General features: G+C 47.4%; 10 protein-coding genes across 10 annotated transcripts; 3 read left to right on the top strand and 7 right to left on the bottom strand.

Annotated features, from left to right (window-relative positions):
• Nucleotides 1–462: 462 nt before the first annotated feature.
• BKA55DRAFT_505909 (Alpha/Beta hydrolase protein) lies at nt 463–1,224 on the bottom strand (the record flags this gene model as incomplete). The annotated part of the gene is made up of 1 exon (XM_046187228.1): nt 463–1,224. One exon carries the CDS (start codon nt 1,222–1,224, stop codon nt 463–465), a length of 762 nt encoding a protein of 253 aa, XP_046051988.1.
• Nucleotides 1,225–1,566: 342 nt separating this feature from the next.
• BKA55DRAFT_687576 (uncharacterized protein) lies at nt 1,567–3,394 on the top strand (the record flags this gene model as incomplete). Its single annotated transcript, XM_046199085.1, has 4 exons — nt 1,567–1,771; nt 1,824–1,987; nt 2,042–2,227; nt 2,279–3,394. 4 exons carry the CDS (start codon nt 1,567–1,569, stop codon nt 3,392–3,394), a joined length of 1,671 nt encoding a protein of 556 aa, XP_046051987.1.
• A 287-nt stretch (nt 3,395–3,681) lies between these two features.
• BKA55DRAFT_687575 (uncharacterized protein) lies at nt 3,682–4,073 on the bottom strand (the record flags this gene model as incomplete). Its single annotated transcript, XM_046199084.1, has 3 exons — nt 3,682–3,791; nt 3,849–3,991; nt 4,042–4,073. 3 exons carry the CDS (start codon nt 4,071–4,073, stop codon nt 3,682–3,684), a joined length of 285 nt encoding a protein of 94 aa, XP_046051986.1.
• A 1,180-nt stretch (nt 4,074–5,253) lies between these two features.
• BKA55DRAFT_592044 (class I glutamine amidotransferase-like protein) lies at nt 5,254–5,973 on the bottom strand (the record flags this gene model as incomplete). The annotated part of the gene is made up of 1 exon (XM_046195334.1): nt 5,254–5,973. The coding sequence occupies one exon, from the start codon at nt 5,971–5,973 to the stop codon at nt 5,254–5,256; it is 720 nt and encodes a 239-aa protein (XP_046051985.1).
• Nucleotides 5,974–6,869: 896 nt separating this feature from the next.
• BKA55DRAFT_639188 (Alpha/Beta hydrolase protein) lies at nt 6,870–8,275 on the top strand (the record flags this gene model as incomplete). The annotated part of the gene is made up of 2 exons (XM_046197098.1): nt 6,870–7,221; nt 7,276–8,275. Exons 1-2 carry the CDS (start codon nt 6,929–6,931, stop codon nt 8,273–8,275), a joined length of 1,293 nt encoding a protein of 430 aa, XP_046051984.1. The 5' UTR covers nt 6,870–6,928.
• An 844-nt stretch (nt 8,276–9,119) lies between these two features.
• On the bottom strand, nt 9,120–10,928 carry BKA55DRAFT_536982 (major facilitator superfamily domain-containing protein; the record flags this gene model as incomplete). The annotated part of the gene is made up of 3 exons (XM_046189873.1): nt 9,120–9,688; nt 9,735–10,076; nt 10,130–10,928. 3 exons carry the CDS (start codon nt 10,926–10,928, stop codon nt 9,120–9,122), a joined length of 1,710 nt encoding a protein of 569 aa, XP_046051983.1.
• Nucleotides 10,929–11,579: 651 nt separating this feature from the next.
• Nucleotides 11,580–12,956, bottom strand: BKA55DRAFT_736073 (uncharacterized protein; the record flags this gene model as incomplete). Its single annotated transcript, XM_046201320.1, has 2 exons — nt 12,814–12,956; nt 11,580–12,758 (listed from the first exon to the last, which is right to left on the bottom strand). The coding sequence occupies exon 2, from the start codon at nt 12,696–12,698 to the stop codon at nt 11,580–11,582; it is 1,119 nt and encodes a 372-aa protein (XP_046051982.1). The 5' UTR covers nt 12,699–12,758; nt 12,814–12,956.
• BKA55DRAFT_506547 (uncharacterized protein) lies at nt 12,699–13,916 on the bottom strand (the record flags this gene model as incomplete). Its single annotated transcript, XM_046187272.1, has 4 exons — nt 12,699–12,758; nt 12,814–13,279; nt 13,461–13,499; nt 13,552–13,916. 4 exons carry the CDS (start codon nt 13,914–13,916, stop codon nt 12,699–12,701), a joined length of 930 nt encoding a protein of 309 aa, XP_046051981.1.
• A 613-nt stretch (nt 13,917–14,529) lies between these two features.
• On the bottom strand, nt 14,530–17,883 carry BKA55DRAFT_724232 (ankyrin repeat-containing domain protein; the record flags this gene model as incomplete). The annotated part of the gene is made up of 2 exons (XM_046201069.1): nt 14,530–17,584; nt 17,669–17,883. The coding sequence occupies 2 exons, from the start codon at nt 17,881–17,883 to the stop codon at nt 14,530–14,532; spliced, it is 3,270 nt and encodes a 1,089-aa protein (XP_046051980.1).
• An 820-nt stretch (nt 17,884–18,703) lies between these two features.
• BKA55DRAFT_562281 (nucleoside phosphorylase domain-containing protein) lies at nt 18,704–20,418 on the top strand. The gene has a single exon (XM_046192261.1). It carries the CDS (start codon nt 18,963–18,965, stop codon nt 20,136–20,138), a length of 1,176 nt encoding a protein of 391 aa, XP_046051979.1. The 5' UTR covers nt 18,704–18,962; the 3' UTR covers nt 20,139–20,418.
• Nucleotides 20,419–20,793: the final 375 nt, after the last annotated feature.

Here is a 20,793-nt window from a genome sequence, read left to right as displayed (position 1 = left end):
GAGGCTAGCAAAGGAACAAAAGAATGTCACGTTGAGAAAATATGCCTATATGGTCCAACCTCCACTTTCTCACGTTCAAGTCAACGTTGGAGGGACTCCCTCAACAGCCTGGATTGCATGAATGACTACAGAGTAGGCGCAGCTCACCTCTATCTTCCTACACAAACGTCGGTACACCGCCCCGGAGTCAAAGACAACGGAATTGCCTTTGGAGTCATCCAACTTACAATCTTCGGCGATCTGGATGTGCCAGTGGCTATCACAGCATTTCGCCCAGTATAAAGATAATTCTAGTAATGCGCCTTCGAGTGAAAACAATCAAGAAGAGTAAAGGTTTGCGATCAACGAGATTGATGCCGATCACGACAGTGACCAACGAGCTGCACTGGGCGCCCGCCTTCCAATCACGCATGACAGAGATGGCCCTTTCCTAACGTTCAAGTCTACCATTCTAATGCCCATCTAAAGTACAGTCCTCAAAAACCCCACCACATCATCCATGCCATGGGGTGAATTGAACCAGTGTCCTCCATTCCCATACTCCCTCCATGTTACATTCGCTCCGAACCCTTTCAATATCTCACACTGCTTTCTACCCCAATCCACCAATACCAACGGATCGTCAACGCAATGTTCCAAGAGCATAGGCGTATTCTTGAGAACATCACTGTGTGGGGGGGACGAATCGACTTGAAGCTTCATGCGCATCTCATCAAGTGTTCGGCCGGCAAACGGGCAACGCCCGCTGAAACCAATAAAGGCGCCCAGTCGTTTGTCTGGGGTTGGGATGTCGAGGTTGAATAACGTGTGCACGCTTGTTGCAGAGCCCATACTGATTCCCATCAAAATGACTTTGTCCCACCTCCCGTTCAAGTCACTTGCCTCCTTGGCCAGAATGTCGCGAATCGTGGGTACGACCTCTCTAAGTCCTTCTGCCTGCAGATCTTCGTTTTCCGCAAGATTGCTCACGTTCCAGACATCGAACCACTGGTTCCACTCGTCGGGTGAACTGGCGCATTTTCTTTTAGGCGCTTGAGGAAACACCCGTCGAAAAGACGGAAAAGCGTCGGCAAGCGTGCGCCCTTGAGAGTCGCGCGAGTATTGGAGCGAGTTGCAGAAGTTGGCAGCGCTATCTCCGCGGCCGTGCAGGAAGACGACGGTGTGAGAGTGCGTTTGGCCTTGGGCTGGAGGCACTTGAATGCTGCTGAGAGGAAGAGAACCCATCGGGTTGATGATGAAGTGAAGATTAAGAGGGGAGTCTATTATAATGTTGCCTAGGACATGGTGCCTGGCCCCACTTTAACATCCTCAGCACATTTCAACTGTCCAATGGTGGCATCTTGCTTACCGCACGATGTTCACCCCAACCAACTCTTTTTTTAACCAGTTCTTGCATTTAAAGTGTCGAAGCTCACTATCACCTTTTATTCTCTTTCTTCTTTTTTATGAGCATAGCAGCAAATTATTACAACAAGACTTTTCCTAGCAACGAGACATCTCGTGGAAATAACGCCATTCTTATACGACTCTTCACGTTGATGCCTATCTACCAACTCAACGGTCATCATGAACCCCCCGTCGCCAGACGTACACAAGGCACTCGACGTAGTAGACCGTGTTCCACTTGAACATCCTGCGTCCGCTCTCTTACGCGCTTACATCCTGGAGTCTGTCCAACCTCAGGCGGCTGCAGATTACGTACAACGCCGATTGAGCGCCGAGGGATATGCTGGTTCTCTTGTTGCCGACTGGATTCATGTCATTGATTCAGGTTAGTATCCCCTCTCCGCTGTAGTCAACGCCTCTCACTTACTCAACCGCAGTCATCTCTGGCAAGCAGCCGCGAGCCCCTTCACCTGATGAGATCGATGCCATTACCAAGCGGGACGGAAGTACATGCTGCGTAACAGGCAAACAGGGTAGCCTCTGGGACCCCGTAATTGTCGCTCCGATTCTGCCCGTGCCATCTGGGTGGCTCAAAGGCGAGGTCAGGATTGTTTGTTTCTGTCGTACATACCCTAATGTCTAACTACAACACCAGCCGCGTATTATAGAGCTCCTCGTAGCATTCTTTGGTCCCCAATATCTTGATTGGTGGCGTTTCTTTATCGACAGGGCCGACGTTTATTCTCCATATCACACTCACTGGCTCGTTCGAAAGAGCGTGCAAGAGGCCTTGCAGCGCGGCATCATCAAACTGACAAGGTTACCGTCATCCATGATCGAGGTAAATGCATTGATCATTTGAAATGAGAACAAATCTGATGAATTTGTCTAGTTTAGAGTTGAGCATGTTCTCATTGACGATCAGCAACCAGTCGATGTGAACGGCGTCATTGCTCTGCTCGGTGACCATTCACGGCAAGGAATTGAGAAGGCTGACGCACGGCTTATCGGTTCGCACGCCCGCTTCTGCAGAAGTATCCAGCTAGTGAATCTTGCCAGGGGCATCGCCCCCGGTCTGTTTTCTGAGCCGAAACCAATCACAGATTTCCAACAACAGCATTTCCCAGTCCGCATGCGCTCTAGTAGCCTCGGCCTGGGACAGGCGTTCATACGTCCAACAATGCTTTTGTGGCGGTTCTTCCCATCCACGGTTCGTATTGCGGCATACGAGCTATTGCGAAAAATAGGAAACCGATTCTACGGAAAGGATGGAGATGCGCAGGTTCAGAGATTACCGTTTGGACTATACCTCAAGTTCAATTCCAACTCGGACACCCTGAGGAACGAGTATAATGCTCTCAAGGTTTTGGAACATAAAACGGGCATTTCTGCGCCACGGGCATTTGATATTGTCTCCCCGAACACTCGTGACAATGCTTTCAGTTATCTCCTCATAAGTAGGGTTCCAGGCACAACATTGGCGACATGTCGGGATGCACTGTCTGACCAAGACTACGCCAACGCCTCCGCTCAACTCAAGGACTGCGTCTCACAGATGCGGGACATTCAAAAGCCGATCGACTATGGTATGGCTATCTGCAATACGTTGGGGGAAGCCTGCCGCGATCCGCGAATTCGAGATTGGGCCCCCATCGGACCTTGTCCAGATGAAGCGTCGTTTAGCCAGCATCTACGCTTCTCAGACGAGCCCAGCCGGCGTGGGCACAAGATTGTTTTTACACATGGAGATCTCAATCCTCGCAACATCATGGTGGAAAGAATTAGAAATTCTGCTGGAGCTGGAGGGTGGCGATTGAGTGCCATTATAGACTGGGAAACAGCAGGATATTACCCTGACTACTGGGATTTCACCAAGAGCATGTTTGAGCGATTTCGGTGGCCAAGGCGACATAACAAGATGATGCAAGACGTGTTCAGCGAGTTCGGTGATTATAGCGAGGAATTAGCTGTAGAGAGGCGAGCTTGGGAGTCAGGAGATGGAATCTAAGATACCAAAAGGGAGCACATCCAGAGCATGATTATTCTGTTGTATCAACAAGATAATGAACCTGAATACCACTATCACATCATGATGAACGAATTTGTTGGATTAAGTAGCAGTATTGACTGCTACGAGTGAATTGAATGTAATGACTGTGACTACTTAAAGAATGACCCATATGTTGAATATGTCATTTCGTCCCCAAATCCATCACTCAGATTTGCAGACCCATAGTTCCTACAGTCCTCTTCCCAAGATGGCCTTGTCTCTTAGTTCTAAGGAGGGCATGTTACTCAGACGATAAAAACGGCAACAACACCGTTGAGGGTACCAATGCATTCGCCGTCAACGACATTGCCAGTGAAAGGGCTGCTACCGTCAGGGTGGTTACTAAACCCACGGACTGCAAGGGTTAGAGTTAGAATATAGACTAAGTGGTAGTAGAAAATGAGAAACCTACAGGCGAGGTTATCTCCGTTGGAGTTGACAAACAGGCCACCACGAGAGCCTGCAGGGCCACCACTATGGTGTGTGCCACCCTGGTTCGGGTCAAAATCGATGAAGCGGGATCCGATGAAGTTCTGACAACCAGTATCGGAATAGCTGCAACACTGTTAGACAATGAAAATACTGTGTTAGAAAGGGAAACCAACAAGTTGACCTGGACGGAGGCAGCCATGGCCATGGTGGCTAAGGCGGCAACTGAAAGAAGACTAGTAAACTGCATTTTGAGTTGGAAATGTTCAAGTGATAAATACTTGTGGTTGTCTCTGTTTTCGTCTCTGCGGATGGGATTATGAAGGGTTGATTGTCGTGATAAAGAGAGGGAGCTTCCAGCCTCTTTATACCCGCAAACCTCCATCTGATGACGCGTAAACTAGCTACTTTCAAACTGTAGGTCACAGATGAATCCATCGAAAGCCATCCTGCAATGACACAGACATAGCTACGAAGGAACGTACTCGTCAGCGGAAAGTGTAACATCCGAACGAACGTTCTGGTCTGAAGTCACAAAGCTTGACATCATGAAGACATAAACAGAACAGAGAGCACCCGTCTTGACATTACTCAATAGAACCCTGTCGACACTAAAGTGGGGTGAATCATTGTGGGATTACCAACTCATGTAGTACAATGCGTGCTTATGGAGTTCATACATGCATGTATTGGCATGGAAGGACTGTAGACTCAGCCACACTCAGAAGCAACAGCAACAGTTGTCCACTGATTTGAAACTCGTTATTAGCTAATTATTCACCATGTGATGGGTAGGAACGCGCGGCTCACGAACAGTTCGCGTTACAAAGTAGAAATATCATTGGTTCCTCACTGGCAGAAGTTGCATGGTGAACGGAAAACCGGCACTGGCCATGCTCCCACCCTCATTCAGTTATGACTAGATAGGGTTGAGTCTGTGTCTTGACAGCCATAGCATGCAAATGTTGACTTTCTGTGAGCTTCATGACTTCTTTGCGAGATAGATCAAGGCTGGTACGAGGACGACTTTCCTATTTGCTGCAACCCTTTTCGGAAGGTCAGTGAGAAGCTGGAGTTGACTGTCATGTAAGCAAGGATAAGAAAGTAGAACTTTAATGTAGAGGCTCTGAGCCTCATTTTCCCGTCAGTTGCCCCAGCTTTCCGTAACCTGACAGACCAAAAATGAAGTTCGAATGATCGACGTGTAAGCGGGGAGCATAAGCGGTGACTACAAGTGGGAGGGGAAGCGGCTCGAGGGGGAATAACCAAGCGGAAATAATGCTGACGTCGGAGATTTATGAGGTAACGAAACGGGTTTATTATTAACTCTTCCTCATAGTGTACATTATTGCAACTTGATACTTTCTCTATTCTAAGAGTGGAGCTACCTAAGAATCATAATACTTAAAAACGTGAGTAGAGGTCTTTTCTCCCTTCGAATCATATCTCTGAGGCAAAACATTGAGCATGCCATCCACGTCTCGAGGCTCATAGTCCAATGTAGAGGCAGCCTGAATAAGTACAGGCAGGCCATAATTCTCCTTGAGCCAATAGGCCACCATATCCATAGCAGCAACAGCGCCAGATCCCGTCCAAATATTCCCGTCAATAATCCATTTCTTCTCTCGTGTCCAATTGACCTGCGGCCAGCGATTTCGAACCCAATCAAATTCGATGTTATTGACGGTAGCCGTTCTTCCGTTCAACACACCTGTCGATGCGACAAGGCTAGCCCCAGTGCAGCTGGTAAAGAGCAACTTGCCGGCAGCGACATGTTTCCGTATGAAGTCGGCATGCTTGGGGTGTAGATCGAAGTTGCCGAGGTAAGGTCCTGGAACAAGCAAGATGTCAAGCTCAGGGCAGTCATCTACTGTGGTTGTAGGGATGATAGTCATCTGGCCAGTGCCAAGCTTAACAGGATCTCTGGTAACACCGATATGGTGGAACGTGAATTGTGGTGCCTGTAAAATGAGATCATCGCTCACAGGTCCGTACTCTCGATTGATAAGGAAGGCCGACTTGTTGGCCGAATTGAGAAGATCCATTGGTCCGCTGGCATCGATTACTTGGTATGCATAGGCCAGAATGCCGAACTGAACGGTAGCCATGACTGTAGTACAAGCGGCAAGGCTATGCGATGAAAGCGCATATGGTGTATGGATCAAAAAGATATGCCTCAGCAGATATTTGTGTAAGTTGATAAATAACAAAATAGCGAGAGAATGATGAACTGACCTATTTATGGCCAAGATCGTTGCAGCGTGCCATATTACGAGGTGCCGATGATAACGTGAAGCCCAGTAGAGTCTCCACTAGAGATTCTAAGATGACAAATTGTCTGATTGTGGTGGTTAACATCCGTGATCATTCGGATACAGTCCTAAGAGTCAATTAGAGGTTTTATTGTTTTGGCATTTTTCTTTCATCCGAACCAATAGCTGCTAGAATAACGCCAATAGGCCCTTGTGTACTGATATTTAGTTGAAAGAGAACTTTGATGTTAAATGCCACCGCTGAGATCTTACGTAGAAATCCAGGAGAGGTTTTGGCGGAAATTTTGATTTCATCCTTCCATATACCTAGTTGATTCGATTCAGTAAACCGAGCGCAAGTGCTGGGATGGGCAACGTAGGTTATATCCGGACGCCTTCGGATACAGCTTCGGGAATGTCGGAGCCGTTGAATGAGTAAATTTGATAATCCAGGGTCGCTTACGGCCTTTTCAAAAAGATCTTCTTCTGAGCTACCAAAACTGGAGAGAAATACTCTGGTACCATGCGACTATGTTTAGTCGTGTCAGCAAAAGGGCGCTGATGACTCAGACGGATTACTCAACGTCCATAACGTTTCGTAGCATTACTCGATTAACTCTCATGGTGCTCCGTTGATACCAAATAGAACCGTTAATACTTTAGAACACTCGTTAGGGATGTAAAATGCTTATAAATCAAACGTAGGTGAGGAGCATTTGACAGGGTCGCAGAATCATAGAATGAAGGTATAAGAGTGTTATATCTCAAAAGCAAACGCCGACATTCAAGCTGTCTTTCATCACAAGTCATCATGCGGTGCCTTTATGTGCTCATCTTTTCCGTTGGCTCTCTCCTCTGCGCTGCTTCAGAGCCCTTCTCGGTGCCAAATGTCAATGCCACCTTTACTAAAACCCCTAAGCCGTTTCAAATTCATGTTGATCAAAAGTTTATTGAGGATACCCGGCAGCGGGTCGCTCATACAAGGGCACCATTGTTTATAAATGTGACAAGCGATGGCCCGAGTGCTGAGAACTTCACAAGCGTTCGTGACTTCTGGGTTAATGAGTATGATTGGAATGCTACTGAAGCATCTATCAATAAGAGGTGAGGGTTGTACGGACAGAAATTCCGATGGCAACTTACTAATGGTGTGCGAAGACTTAAGCAGTTCACGACGACTGTTGAACCCGAAATCAACAATATCACTCATTCGGTGCCACTGCACTTCGTCCATCACCGCTCACCGAGACCGGACGCCATACCGTTGCTGTTCATTCACGGGTGGCCGGGGTCCTTCCTTGAAGTCGGTAACATTATCGGAAATCTGACAAATCCACCAAATGCATCTGTACCAGCATTTCATGTTGTGGCGCCTTCGATCCCAGGTTTTGGATTCTCTCCCGCGCCGACGCAGCCAGGCTTTGGTCCCGCCGCGGCTTCATATGCCTTCAACGAACTGATGCTCCAGCTTGGGTACTCCAGATACGTCGTTCAAGGTGGAGATTTTGGTGGTGTCATCCTTCGCTACCAAGCCCACCATTTTCCGAAGCATGTGATCTCGGCACTCAGTAATTTCTGGATTATCCAGCCCGGGAATAATGACCTTCGCCGACTTGCAGAGGGAGAAGCAACGCCCGATGAGGTTGCATATATCGAGATTATAGAAAATTACGAGAATCAGGGATCAGGCTACCGATTGATAATGTCGACGGAACCACTCACCGTCGCATACGGTATGACGGACTCGCCACTTGGAAATGCTATGTGGATGTACTCCATTATGAAAAGGGTCATCGACCCGACTATTATGGCATGGACGCCCGAGGAGATTATTACTTGGTCGATGATGTACTGGATCCAAGGTCCGTACAGCGGCATGCGTTTCTATAAAGAAGTGCAAAATGATGGAGGTTTTGAAACACTTGACTTTGGCACTCTGCCGCTGGTAGAAGTTCCAGTCGCCATCAGTCAATTCCCTTATGACTTGACTTACCGTATGCCGCTAGAATGGGCGAAGCGCGGAGGAAATGTTCTGAAGAGAACTGTACATAATCATGGCGGCCATTTTGCTGCTTATGAGGTGCCTGATCTGTTGCTTTACGATATCTGGTCATGGTTTGGAGATAAGGAAGCTTCTGGAACAAAAGCATTCAACTGATCCTTTGATCAACTAGCTCAACCTACATAGTCCTCAGGATATCAGATCGATGGTCCCGTAATCATCGCAATAGAATTGCTAGATTATAACCCTATTGACAGAGGAATTTGTTATTTTAACATGTCATCGTCGTGCAGCGGTAAGGCGCGCGAAGTAAACACCTCAGGGAGGAAGAAAAGTGTTGATTTTGGGGCAAGGTGCTCCAGTTAACTAGTCTATGGTCTACTGAATCTCCATCAGGTTTACCTAAGTCTTTTGTCACTTCTGATAGAGGTCGCAAGTTTTCTTGCTTACCCTAGAAGGCCAGGTCTCAGCTGTACCATTCTGAATAACACATTTTGACAATATATTTCAGGCAAAACCGCCCCTTAGTTACCGCAAGAACTCGAGTTTCCATCCAAGTCACCTTGAAGTAACTACGTTATTGAAGCACAGCGAAGTATGCACCTTACTTGCATAGATAACGTCTCCTTTGGAGACACATTTTCTATATGTCTACACCGGCTTACTAAATCATGCTTTAGTATGCGACATTAAAACTTCAGATTTTACAGAAGACATTGGTTTTGAAGCGGATGTAATTGTATCAGATATCATTAGAGAGGAGAAGTTGCTGCTCAAGTTTTTAGATCTGAATATAATACATCATCCGTACCGCACCTTTTAGAACCGACCATTTTCCCCGAATCCTTCTGATTTACCAGACCGTCAATCATAGCCTGATATGGGCCATTCATAACTAGCCTTCATCCAATCATGATCTACCAGCCTTGAGTCGTTTATGTCAACGTCTATCTCAACGCTAAGCGCTTGATTAGCCACGAAAGACAATCCCGTCCAAGGGCTACGTAGCGAACTTGCTGAGGGCTCGTAGCTTGGCACCGTAGAAGAACAACACCCACATGCCAAAGATGCCAATGACGCTTAGACCGCCAAGAAGGCTTGTGCCTTTAGCAAAGCCCAGATTCTTGTAAAGCGGATGAGCAAACAGAATACTGCCGCTGGCTAAGGCACTTCTAAAGAAGTCATTGGCTGCGAACAAGGAAGCCGCATATTGAGGATAGGTCATGGGAATATAAAGAAATACTACCTGTAGCACGGTGAAGATCGAGCCAGCATAGATTGTGACTCCGATAACTGGCACGATCCAGTGTATGGAAACCCTAGCTGTCCAAGCAAATATGAACAGACCAATAGTCGGGCCGAAGCAGGCAGCAAGTCCAGGGGAGAGCACTTCCTCTTGTTGTGCGATACCAGACTTCTTCATCCGTGGTATGAGCACGTAATAGAGGTATAAGCCGTACAGGATGATAGCCAAGATGCATCCAACGGCGATGCAGATAAAAACAAGCCCGACCTCTCCAAGAGTCATGCCGTAATAGACAGGAAAGACCAATGGGAAGACCTCGAAGTCTACACGGTCAGATGTGTACGGTGATCAGAGACAAGTGCTACTTACAAGAGTAATATATAGCATAGAGGATTGTCGCATATACCTGTACAAACAAGACAGCTGGGTCTTTGATGGTGATTTCTAGGGGCTTGATCAAGGCGTCTACAGCTATCCCCGAGACTGTAAGATGTGCCTGATCGATCTCGCTCTGGGACTGAAGCCTCTCGCTGCCCGCAAACTGGCGCAGCCTTTGGGCCCGTCGAAGGAGGATGTTAGGAGCGCTTGTTTCTGGCATGCAAACGAAGAGAGCAATTAGTACTGGCGCTGAGACCCAAATGGACTCATACAAGGACCAACGCCACCCCTTTGCTGTAACGGCGTAGGCACTAATCAATGGGCCGAGGGATGCTGCGAGACAGTCAGAAAAATCGAATAAAAACGAAACATGACGGAATGCTTACGGCCACAAGACATAGCACCAACCCAAGCGATCATAGCGAGGGGCATATGTATCATGCCATACATATCACCCAGTGACGCACCACCTGAAGCCAGGCATGGAGATCCGAAGAATCCCTGCAGAAAGCGCAAGACGATGAGTCCCGCGAACGAGTCTACCAAAGCTGTTGGAATGGAAATGACAACAAAAATCCCGAACGTGATAATGTAGACTGGGTTTCGACCAATACGGGGGATCTCCCCGAGGGGAGAGAATAGCAACGGACCTATGCCGTATCCCAGAACATACATAGCAAGACCGAGCGTTGCTTCAAGATTGCTGACTCCAAATCTCTCCATGACGCCTTCTGTTGAGGGTGAGTATATCGCTGAACTGAGATACACAACAAAAGTGTAGAAGCAGATAATCAAGCCAACGAGGGCACGACGGAGGTTCGACCAGTTCTGCGGGTTGTCGGGATCTTGATCCGAGTACCAATCGACCAGAATGACTCCGCTCTCGGTAACCGTGGGTGCAGCATCAATAGACCTATCACCATCGAGTCCTTTGCTCTCGATATCTGAAACTTCAATAGTATTTTGATCGGATTGCGGATTGACAATAGTCGAGGGGGTTTCAGTCCCAGTGTGGCATGTGTGCCTGCGATCGGCAGCGCTGAGTAAATGATTCCAGGCAGCAGGTAGCTCAAAATCTGGACGTTCTTCTGGATATTTGAAGAGGCGATTATTGGTAGCGAATCGGAGAATCTGCCCCAGAGGCGCATCTCGGACAGTGTCGTGCAAAGAATTGGCGGCACCCATGATTGTCGTCTGGCTCCCAACTTGGACTTCAAGGTATATGTTTAGGTATAGATCAATCGCAGTGGTGAGATTCGAAAAACAGGTAATGGAGAACTCGATATTTGGTTATAATTATAACTTACACGCTACATACAGTATTCCCACTACACCACCTGTGTGTAACGCTATCCAACCCTTTAACGTTAAAGCTCATCATATGGCGATTATTGTTAATCACGGTCTTTACATCAAGACGCAATTTAGATGACAGCAAATCTAGCCGAATTTGGGCTAGAGGTCAGGACCAAACCGGAGCGAAACTGACTAATAGATCAACGGGCGTCCCCTATATCCGGTCATATTCGGATATCAGCTGCAGCCAACGAATAATACCGCGCACTTCAATTATATTACAGAAAACGAGCTATGAACGGATCCCAATTACACCGTTATAACGTGGAGGTATTACTAATCCCTGAAAACCTGCTACTATTTGAACCAAACGATGGAGATCAATAGTAGCTTGAGTGTGAGGTAAAATAATCATAGACTAGATACATGTGAGCACCATGATGAGAAGAAATTGGTAGCTATGAGAATATCTGAAGGATTGTACGCTATGAACTAGAATATCCCAAGCCTCCTTTATCAGAAACAGGATCGTCCGGTTATTTAGTCCTTGGTATTTGGGGGGTCTTCCTGGCTATTACTCGCCAAGTCAATGTACAGTTTTGCCATAGGACCTTCAGGGGGAGATGGGCTTATGTCACTCCCATACTTGGGATGCTGGGGAGATTTTCGAGTCTTTGACTGGGCAAACCTTCGTCCCGGCGGCCACTTTGGTTCACTGGGTGGCGATCGACCTGCGAACACTGGTGACCCATCGAGTTTATTCTTTCCCAGTCGCTCAAGATGCGAACTTGCACGTGGCGAACCTGGACTTTCAAATGCAAAATTGAAATCAATTCCATTCCCCATCGTGCTCGGCTTCGGGGTCGCGTCGTTGGAGTCCTCCGATGGCTGTGAGGACTGTCGATGAAGCATGTTTGGTCTTGCAGAACCCTGCTTGCTACTTGGTCCAACCTTTGGTGTTTCAGGATTACTCGGAGGTCTCCATACGAGCGTTGTGTCGTTTGAAAAGGATCTAAATGAAGAGATTGAATCAGAAGCTATAGAAATGGCAACCTCAGACCGAGCATCTTCATCATATAAGTGTGCGTCTGAAGTTGATCTTGATCGTGATTGGGACCGTGGAGGACTGTAATCAGAGTCATTCGGGTCGTCATTGTCAGTTTCTGGAAATTGAGTCTCTTGCGACGAATCAGCGCTTGGTATTGTTTCTTCGTGTTCACTCCGGAGAGGTAATTGTGTTGTTGCTTCAACTCGGTGAAGAGCATCGACTTGGGTAGTAACTGTGGCGCCATTTGTGACAATAACCTGAAGCCTTTCCGTTACCGCTTTCTCGATTTGACTGGAAATGAAGTCTCTCTCTGTGGAGCATATCTGATGCATAAGCATACCAAGGAACAATGGCGTGACCTTTTTATGTGCCATATCATCTAATTCCATCCCAGCAGGGGCATCTAGTAGATCTCGAACTATGGGCACGACGAGTCTTCGCTGTTCAATATTCTTCTGACGAAGTCCTTGTGATTTACCCGCCAGGAGTAGGTCCTGGACCACCCTGCCTGTCTTTTGCTCGCTGTGTATATGTTTCCACTGCTCGATATACGAGGAGATCAAGGGCTTGAAGACTCGGGTTGCCCACGTATGTGCATTATCAATTATCATCTAAAACGCGATGATGTCTGTGAGTTTTCTAACGTCGCCTTTCCAGATCGCTCGCATGACCTATCGACGTCAGTATAGGTTTGATGGTGTATGGGCTAGAGATTGCAACACATACATAGCCTTCTTTCCGCCGCCTTGTTAATACTTCGTCTGTATCCCTTCGACTGCAGGGCGCATCAAAGTCTTCGGCGAAATACATGAGCCATACTGTAACAAAAGGTCCAAGAGTAGTAATTGCAGGGATTGGGGGGATATGTGCGTGTCTGGGGAGCTTAACAGCATATTGAGCCGTCTGCTGGATCAGACTGACGGCACAAGCCGCGGCATTGGCGGCCTGACAGTTAACAACCCGTTCGAGTCCCTCATTCTGTTTCTTCTCTTTCTTATGCTCTACTATAAGCCAAGGATAACATCGGAGGTTGGCCTCCAATGGGGACTTCTCGAAGATGCGAAACGGAGCCGGTTCAAGGCCAAACTTGTTCAATGCTTGAAGGGTCGACCAGACAAAAGGCTCCACAGCCCGGGAGTCCCCAGCTTGGCTCCATTGCCGAGCTGTGGGATCCACCACTTTTGGGAGTCCACTATTGTTGTGATGGTGATAAATCGGGAGGAAGAAAGCTTGATCGGGCTTTGGGCATTTTACTGGCCTTAATCGCGAGATTGTTGCCTTCTGCTCGGGTTCGAATAAGGTCCAAAGTTGGTCACTGCTTCTGTCCATCCTGTTAAATATTGATGTTAGACAAGCCTTGGCGGTAAGCATACCTTATCACCTGATCGTAGTAGTACTTGCTTCGTGATACTCTTGGAATTTCTGTCAGCTGCAATTATGTCGGTATTGTACTAAATAACTTACCTTCGTGAATCTTCCTTCGATATCGAGAGAGAGTCGGTAAGCTGATCGAAAAAATGCTTTTTGAAGATATCCTGCCACACTTTTTCGTCATAGCCCCCACCGACTTTGCTAACAACTTCATGCTGAATCCTCTCTGCTGCTTTATGAACTGGGTCTGGATTCAGGCCTTGCTCCATCCTTTCCGCAATATCTTTTGAGATTGCGTGAAAAGAATCGTTCTTCCCATTGGCAAGGCAAGAAAAGTCCATCAAACACCCTTTTACATCTTCTACATGCGGTGGTAGCACAAAACTCCAAAGCGGAGGTTTTGCTTCATCATAAAAGATATTGGTTTGGCCAAGGTCATAACGGTTCCAGGACGACATATTGAATAGGTTGTTCATACAGAAGATGGAGGGAGGGAATGGATGGAAAGGAGGGAAATAAAGCAGTTGAGACATTTGGAACTATGTACGGAATCACCCACCATGGTGCCCCGGACCAACACCTGGTCATGCGTGAGGGGGATTCCGGCTTGCTTCCGTTGCAGAATCGACCTGTAGCGGTTGCGGGTCCTGGGGTGTACGTATTCCCAATTCATTTGCTCAGTTTAACCAGCCTGTTGGTTGACCCTTGTAAAACTTCAACCAACTGCATAACATCCTGTCTCAGGTCGTCACCCGCGTGGTCCATGTGATGTGATATTTGGAGACAAATGTAGGCGCTCACGTATATGGAAGGTCTTTCGATTATGCTTTATCCACAAAACATTGCGCAGCCCATGCAGAAGCGGCACAACCCATCAGCGGGACGGCGTTTCATCAGCAGTTTTTATGGCTGCGGTATCCATAGTGGTAAACAATCAGTAGAAACTTTGACGTTAGGCTGTGCGGAAGCATTGGCAAACCCGACGTGAGCTAGTTTCGTAGCGCTTACAAATCATAGCATTATATCTGACAGCACGATGAACCTCAGAAAGCTCCTAGTAGTAATTAAAGTCTATAGAAAACTGGATAGTAAGGCCCTAACAGCGCTAGTAGCAGCATATGAGAGAGCAGGATTTCCAGTCCGATCAACTATACCAGGAATTGCTCCTCGATCCACAAGCAGTTGCACACAATCCACAGCTTGTAAGTCATCGCACGAAGCAGCATAGAACAGTGGGGTCCTACCACTATTGTCTGCTCTATTAACATCTGCTCCATGGTCAAGCAGTAGCCGGATGAAATCGGCGCTCGGAAAGCTATTGTCTGCTGCATATGATAACGGCGTCCTACCAGTCACATCAGTGACATCAACCGCCGCACCGCCAATGAGAAGCGCTTCTGCTATGCCAGGATGCAAGCGATTCCGATGAGCTGCTAACTTTAGACCCTCCACTGGATGACCTTCTCTGACATAGAATATGTCATCACGTCGAGAAGTAACAGCGTATGACAAAGCTGTACGTTTAGTGAGTGTGTCAAAGACATCGGTGTAGGCGCCGTTCTCTATTAAAAGGCGTGCTTGATCCTCTGCCTTCAACTTAACGGCTCGCAACAACGCGCTCTGTCCTTTATTATCAACCGAGTCAATCTCGGCGCCCATATCTATCAGTTGCTTGAAGATCGATAAGTGGCAGTTCAAAGCCAGCATCAATGGTGTTGTTCCCAAATGGTCGATTTGGTCGATTTTATTGCCATGTTCTTTCAGGACCTGCACAATTGCTTTCGTGGCGCATCCCTTTTTCAATGACCATGTCAGTGCTGTGTAGCCATCATCGTCAATCTTCTGAACATCCACATCCTGAGCAAGTAATAAATGCATTTTGGCTTCGTACTCCGTTAAACTTTGTGCCGCTTTGAAGAGCAGTGTCTGTCCGCTTATATCTACTACGGCAACATTGGCCCCTTTCGAAATCAACTGTTTCATGCATTCTTTATTGCAATGGATTGTAGCATGGGCGAGTGGCGTATCGCCGAGGTTGTCGGTTTGCTCAATATTGGCGCCCTTCCGAAGTAGGTAGGCTAGAGCAGCTGCATTTCCCCTGTGAGCAGCACGGCAAAGCAGCGTCCGTCCGAACAGATCTCTAACCTCGATGTCGGCTCCGTTATCAACGAGTAACTTAACAGTGGCAAAGAAGTCATGACCTTGCTGATTGGCAACTGAGAATGCTGTCTCTCCACGATGAGTTCTGAAATCTATATTTGTATAGGCTTTGGAGGAAGTGATAGCAAATGACGCCACAACAAGGTCTTCATCATGTAGGATATAGTAAAGAAGACTCCGTTTTGGTTTAAATTTAAAGTCACGCCCAATGCGAGACTTCCTTTTCTGTTCCACGTCGTACTCGTTGCACAAAGAGTGTAAAAGTGACGTTGCCGGCTCATCGCGTGTCTCCCTTTTGAGCAGCTTCCAGACTGTCAGTCGACTGCCCGTAGCCATTGCTGCGAGGATAGGAGCGCCATAGCGCTCACCTTCGATGTCAAAGCAGGACTGGCTCCCTTGAATCCCCTCGATAAGGCTCCCAAAGTTGTATTCGGCCAAGAGGTATAAAAGGCTGGCTTCGCTAGTATGCCGGCGCACTTCCTTGTCCTGGAAGACATTATTGTACTGAATCCATTCTCCAAGTGGAAAAATTTCAAGGAATCTGGCCTGGCTGATATTCCCCTCTTCTGCCGCATTTGCATGATAAAGGACATTCTGTACAGCATATTTGAGAAATGGAAACTCGTCGTCTGCTGTACCACGAGCATCCACAAGCTGCTCTTTGGAGTCGTTTGCTAGTGCACCATGCTCTGTCGTGTAAAATTTCGTATACTCAAAGCAACACTTCTTCAACTGATCGTGACTCTCTGCACCCAGATTGCCACTCGCCTCCATCAGGATAACCCTGAGGCCGTTGTCCTTAAGAAGGAAATCTCTGACTGACTCGTGTATGAACTGGACTGTTGGATCCTGTTTCACCCTTGTGACTTCAGCAAGGCCTTTCGAGGAGCTTAGAATGAAGTTGCCAATGGCATCTTCCGGTATTTCATCTCGATCCCACTTGCAAGTGGCGCATTCAATGTGTGAGCGAATGGCAAAATAAAGCTGCTCTGGCTTTAGTGGGTGTCTTGCGAAGAGAACCCATTGAATGCATAACAGCAATTCATCCTTGTTTGCATCATCTCGAGTAAGAATATCTCGAAATAGCTCGTGCAGGTCCCCTGGTATCTCCCGAAGTGTTTGCTTCAAAGTGTGGATGCGCCCTTGATCGTACTTCTGTTGCAGAATGCCAGATACAAGAACAGCCCACATAAACACACCTGACGCTTTTTCTTTGATCTGCGAACGAACTTCGTTGGCGAGCTTGCTGTCTCCAATCTCCAACTCACTGTCAAGATAAGAAATAATGTCCTGCTCATGTCCCTCTTGTCCCTCAAGAACTAGCTCAACTTTCTTTGGCATCGTAATGTGAGGATAGTGTCTGCTCGCCAAGCATACCTGGAAACTGACTCCTTCAGCCACGCTCAAGCTTCCTAAACTCTTAAAGGATGACACCATTGCGCGAATGTCTGACTCATTACATTCATCCAGAGCGTCAATGAACATAACCACAGAAGAGTTCCCAAGGCCCTCTACAGTCTGCTCAAACAGTGTTCTCAGTGCCTCAACACTCCAATCGTGATTCTCGCCGATCCCTAAGACCAACCCAGGATCGAGCACACTATGGAGCCTTGGAAGTTGTTGTAGCATTTGAAGTAATAGTGACCTGTACATGCCAGTGGTGGACTTCTCTAACTGTTCTCCTCGTGCATTGAAGAAGAAAGAGATGATGAATTTGTCTTTCATTCTTCTGCGGGCATTGCCGAGAATAAACTTCATCAAAGTGGACTTCCCTGCCCCAGGCTTTCCTTTGATCCACAAAAAGCCATGATGTTCATCGACCTTGTTGGGATTCAGCCAGTCGAGGTACTCCGCTCTCTTGAGGATCCATTTACATGTTTTTGCATGAGCTTTCTTGATATTGTCATGTCGGGCATCGATTTGAATGAATCTTAAAGATTTGAGTAGGGTTTCAAGTGGTGGATTACTGTGCCTACTTTGTTCTGCTTATCAACAGTAGGTTAGTCTGGACGCATGGTGTCTGGGGCTCCCGAGTGGATATAATGAGAACGAACCTTGATCATCGGTATATTTTCGCTTCTCTCCGCGTTGCTCATCTCTCTGATCTTCCAAGGGGGCGGTAGAGTGTCCATAATAGTTGTGGTGATTTATCGTCTGAGCTGTGTCCCTGCGGGTCAGCGACTTGTTGCCTAAGTCGACATTATGCCCGGTGATTGGGCTCGCAAACTCTGAACCACCTTGATGTAATCGCGACGGACCTGGCATTCTAGTCATCAATAATTCTTTGCGAGTTAATTGGCGACGTGGGAAACGTTTGGCGGACAATGAGGAATCAGACAGGACGTTTGACGCAGTGAAAAGGAAACTCTTATGGTTACATAGACTCACCGCAACGCCCAGCTAAGCGCTCAGCCTCATTTTAAACCCCTCAGTACGGGTTCAGAATTCGTAGGATTTGACTGGCCGACTCTCACCTTGTGAATGATCTGATGCACGCCTGTTGCACGGGTGATTGCTTACTACACTACCTCGTTTCTATAGCAGGCTAGACAAAGAGAATTCTGACATTTCATGCTACGTTAAGTTATCACTACATAGTCTAAAGCTACTAGGTATATTAACACTGAACAGTTATTACGGGCATAGACATCGATGGCCGAAGACAGAGGAGTGGGCAGTGCAATCTGTTGGTTGATGCTCGTCATGCATCATCCTGGTTGCCAAGCCTGGCATTGGATCAAAATATGCAGCCAGGAACCCATATCTGCAGCCACCGAGAATTGTCACCAACACATGAAAGGCGAAGACAAGTCAATGCTCTTTGGGGCGGCCTCTCCAGGTCTTTGTGAGTTCCATTTGTCCCGACAGAGACATTTTCCAACAGACAAACATATTCGTATCACCTGCTTTCCTGTAACGGAGACAATTCAATCTGCATGAGCATCCGTTCACATAAGCACCTGCAATACTTACTGCATGTCTGAGTTAGGCTCGGGTATTGTAAGCCGATCACGACGCCGCCCGCATAAAAGCTGGATGCCTGACGACTCCACACCGCTGAAAGAAGAAGCGGGGGTAGGCGATAACGAGCGCTCAGCCGTTGCTGTTAGCCTCCAGCCATGTGTGAAATATCGGGACGCCTGACACCTATCACGCTCGGCCCAGAAAATGCAGAACCTTCAAAATTGTCCCGCATTGTTTAAGTAACTCGAGGGAAACATCCTGCCTTCAGTCAAGAGCTTAAAGTTACTCTGGTTCCACCACGACACCTCTTTACCTTGATTCCAGCACCGAGCTCTTCGAAAACAAAGCTGGCTCTCATTTGACCGTTTCTAACCCCATCTATGAGGGAGCCAAGAGCGAGTTTTTCGACAATGACCAGTCACCAGCGACCTGCGGGCCGAGAGGACTTTGCAGTCGCCCTTATTTGCGCCTTGCCCCTTGAGTTCGATGCTATCTGCATGGTCGTTGATGAGTTCTGGGATGAGGATGGTGATCACTATGGCAAAACTGGCGGGGACCGGAACATGTATGTCACTGGGCGTATCGGTAGGCATAATGCTGTGATCATATTGCTAGGAAAGGGAAAAGTCAATTCAGCAACCGCCGTCACGAGCCTACGCACAAGCTACCCAAATGTTCGCCTCACAATATTAGTTGGAGTTTGCGGTGCCGTTCCTTCAGCAGGGGAAAGGATTATTCGTATGGGTGATGTGGTTATCAGCGACACCATCGTTCAACATGACTTTGGCCACCAGACAGATCAGGAGTTTGTCCGCAAGAAGACCTCTCACGGTCATCTGCTACCCAAAGAACTTCTCAATCTATTGGAGAGCCTCAAAACGATCTTGGGAAAGAGGCGACTCATGGAAGATTCTGCGACGTTTGTTGAGGAACTGAAAACGACTGCTGATAAATTAGGCCAGCATGACAGATACGAAAGCCCAGACACAAGAATTATCAGCGCTTCAGGATCTATGTCGCAACCATTAGCTCTGAGAGGACAACAAACCGATCAAACCATTGAGCTACCAGGACCTACCATCCACTTCGGACCTATGGCTTCAGGCGATACAGTCATGCTTTCTGCTGAACACCGTGATCGGATTGCTGCTGCTGAGGCCATAATTGCATTTGAGATGGAAGGTGCAGGACTCTGGCAGGAGCTGCCATGCATTATTGTCAAAGGGGTATCTGACTTTGCCGATCGTGACAAGACGAAGGATTGGCAGGACTATGCCGCTGCAATGGCTGCTGCGACATCGAAAGCTATCTTGAAGCGGTATATTCATACCGACAGAAAGGTTACTCCTCCCCCAGGCCATCCCCTCTTGGTGAGGCAGCATGGATCAAACTATAATGGGACGATAGAAACGGTGCATGGTGTGAATCAGGGCAATCGGATACGTGTTTCATCTACCCAACCTCCTCGAAATTATGAGCAAGAAGGGTCGTCATTTATGGCGGATATTCAAGCTGGCGCTAGTGTGCATCAGGGAAACGTTATGGAATTCTTATGAATCAGGCATGATTCTGGTGTGCTGAGTTAAATTGTCTTGATAGAAGAGCAACAGGCCACTTCATGGAACATGTAACCTTAAATGGGCCTCATCTTCCCCTAAACAGGGTAGTCCATTTACCATCACTTCTTAACAGAAACATCAGTAACGGAAAGGACTGATCACCGTGTCTTGAAGAGCTACTGCCCAAGATGGCGCTACTACGTAGTAATAGGAGTTGCTTGGGATTGCCTTCAACCATGACATGCTATCTCACAAGAGTCATATTGACAAACCTGGCCTGTTGACGGTTAGTAGTACACTATTTGATAACTTGCAGAGTCTTAAGAGCTCGGGGGAAATCCTTGGTCAGTCGTGCTGCCTGTTACTGTTAATGCGCCAGATCCTCCGCGCTGGCGGTCAACGGAATACCGGCTCCGTATCTCACCTGGCCATAGAGAAGGCAATGAGGGGTCAACGGAGGCTGGTAATACTAAATTAAGCACTATTTATTCCTGGCAGCCTCGTTTTGTGCTACTGTCTTTGACTGAGACATGTTAGATAGTTGAGAACCCTGATCCGCTCAAAATAATATCAGGGCAACATAGAGACGCAGTATAAACCTACTAAGGTCAGTGTTCCGAATCTTGAATCAGTTCAAATCTCTTTTAATGAT

Source organism: Fusarium redolens, assembly GCF_020744475.1.
Source record: "Fusarium redolens strain MPI-CAGE-AT-0023 chromosome Unknown BKA55scaffold_5, whole genome shotgun sequence".
NCBI lineage: Eukaryota > Fungi > Ascomycota > Sordariomycetes > Hypocreales > Nectriaceae > Fusarium > Fusarium redolens.
Note: the sequence above shows the minus strand (reverse complement) of the source record. Positions and strands in the feature narration are given on the sequence as shown.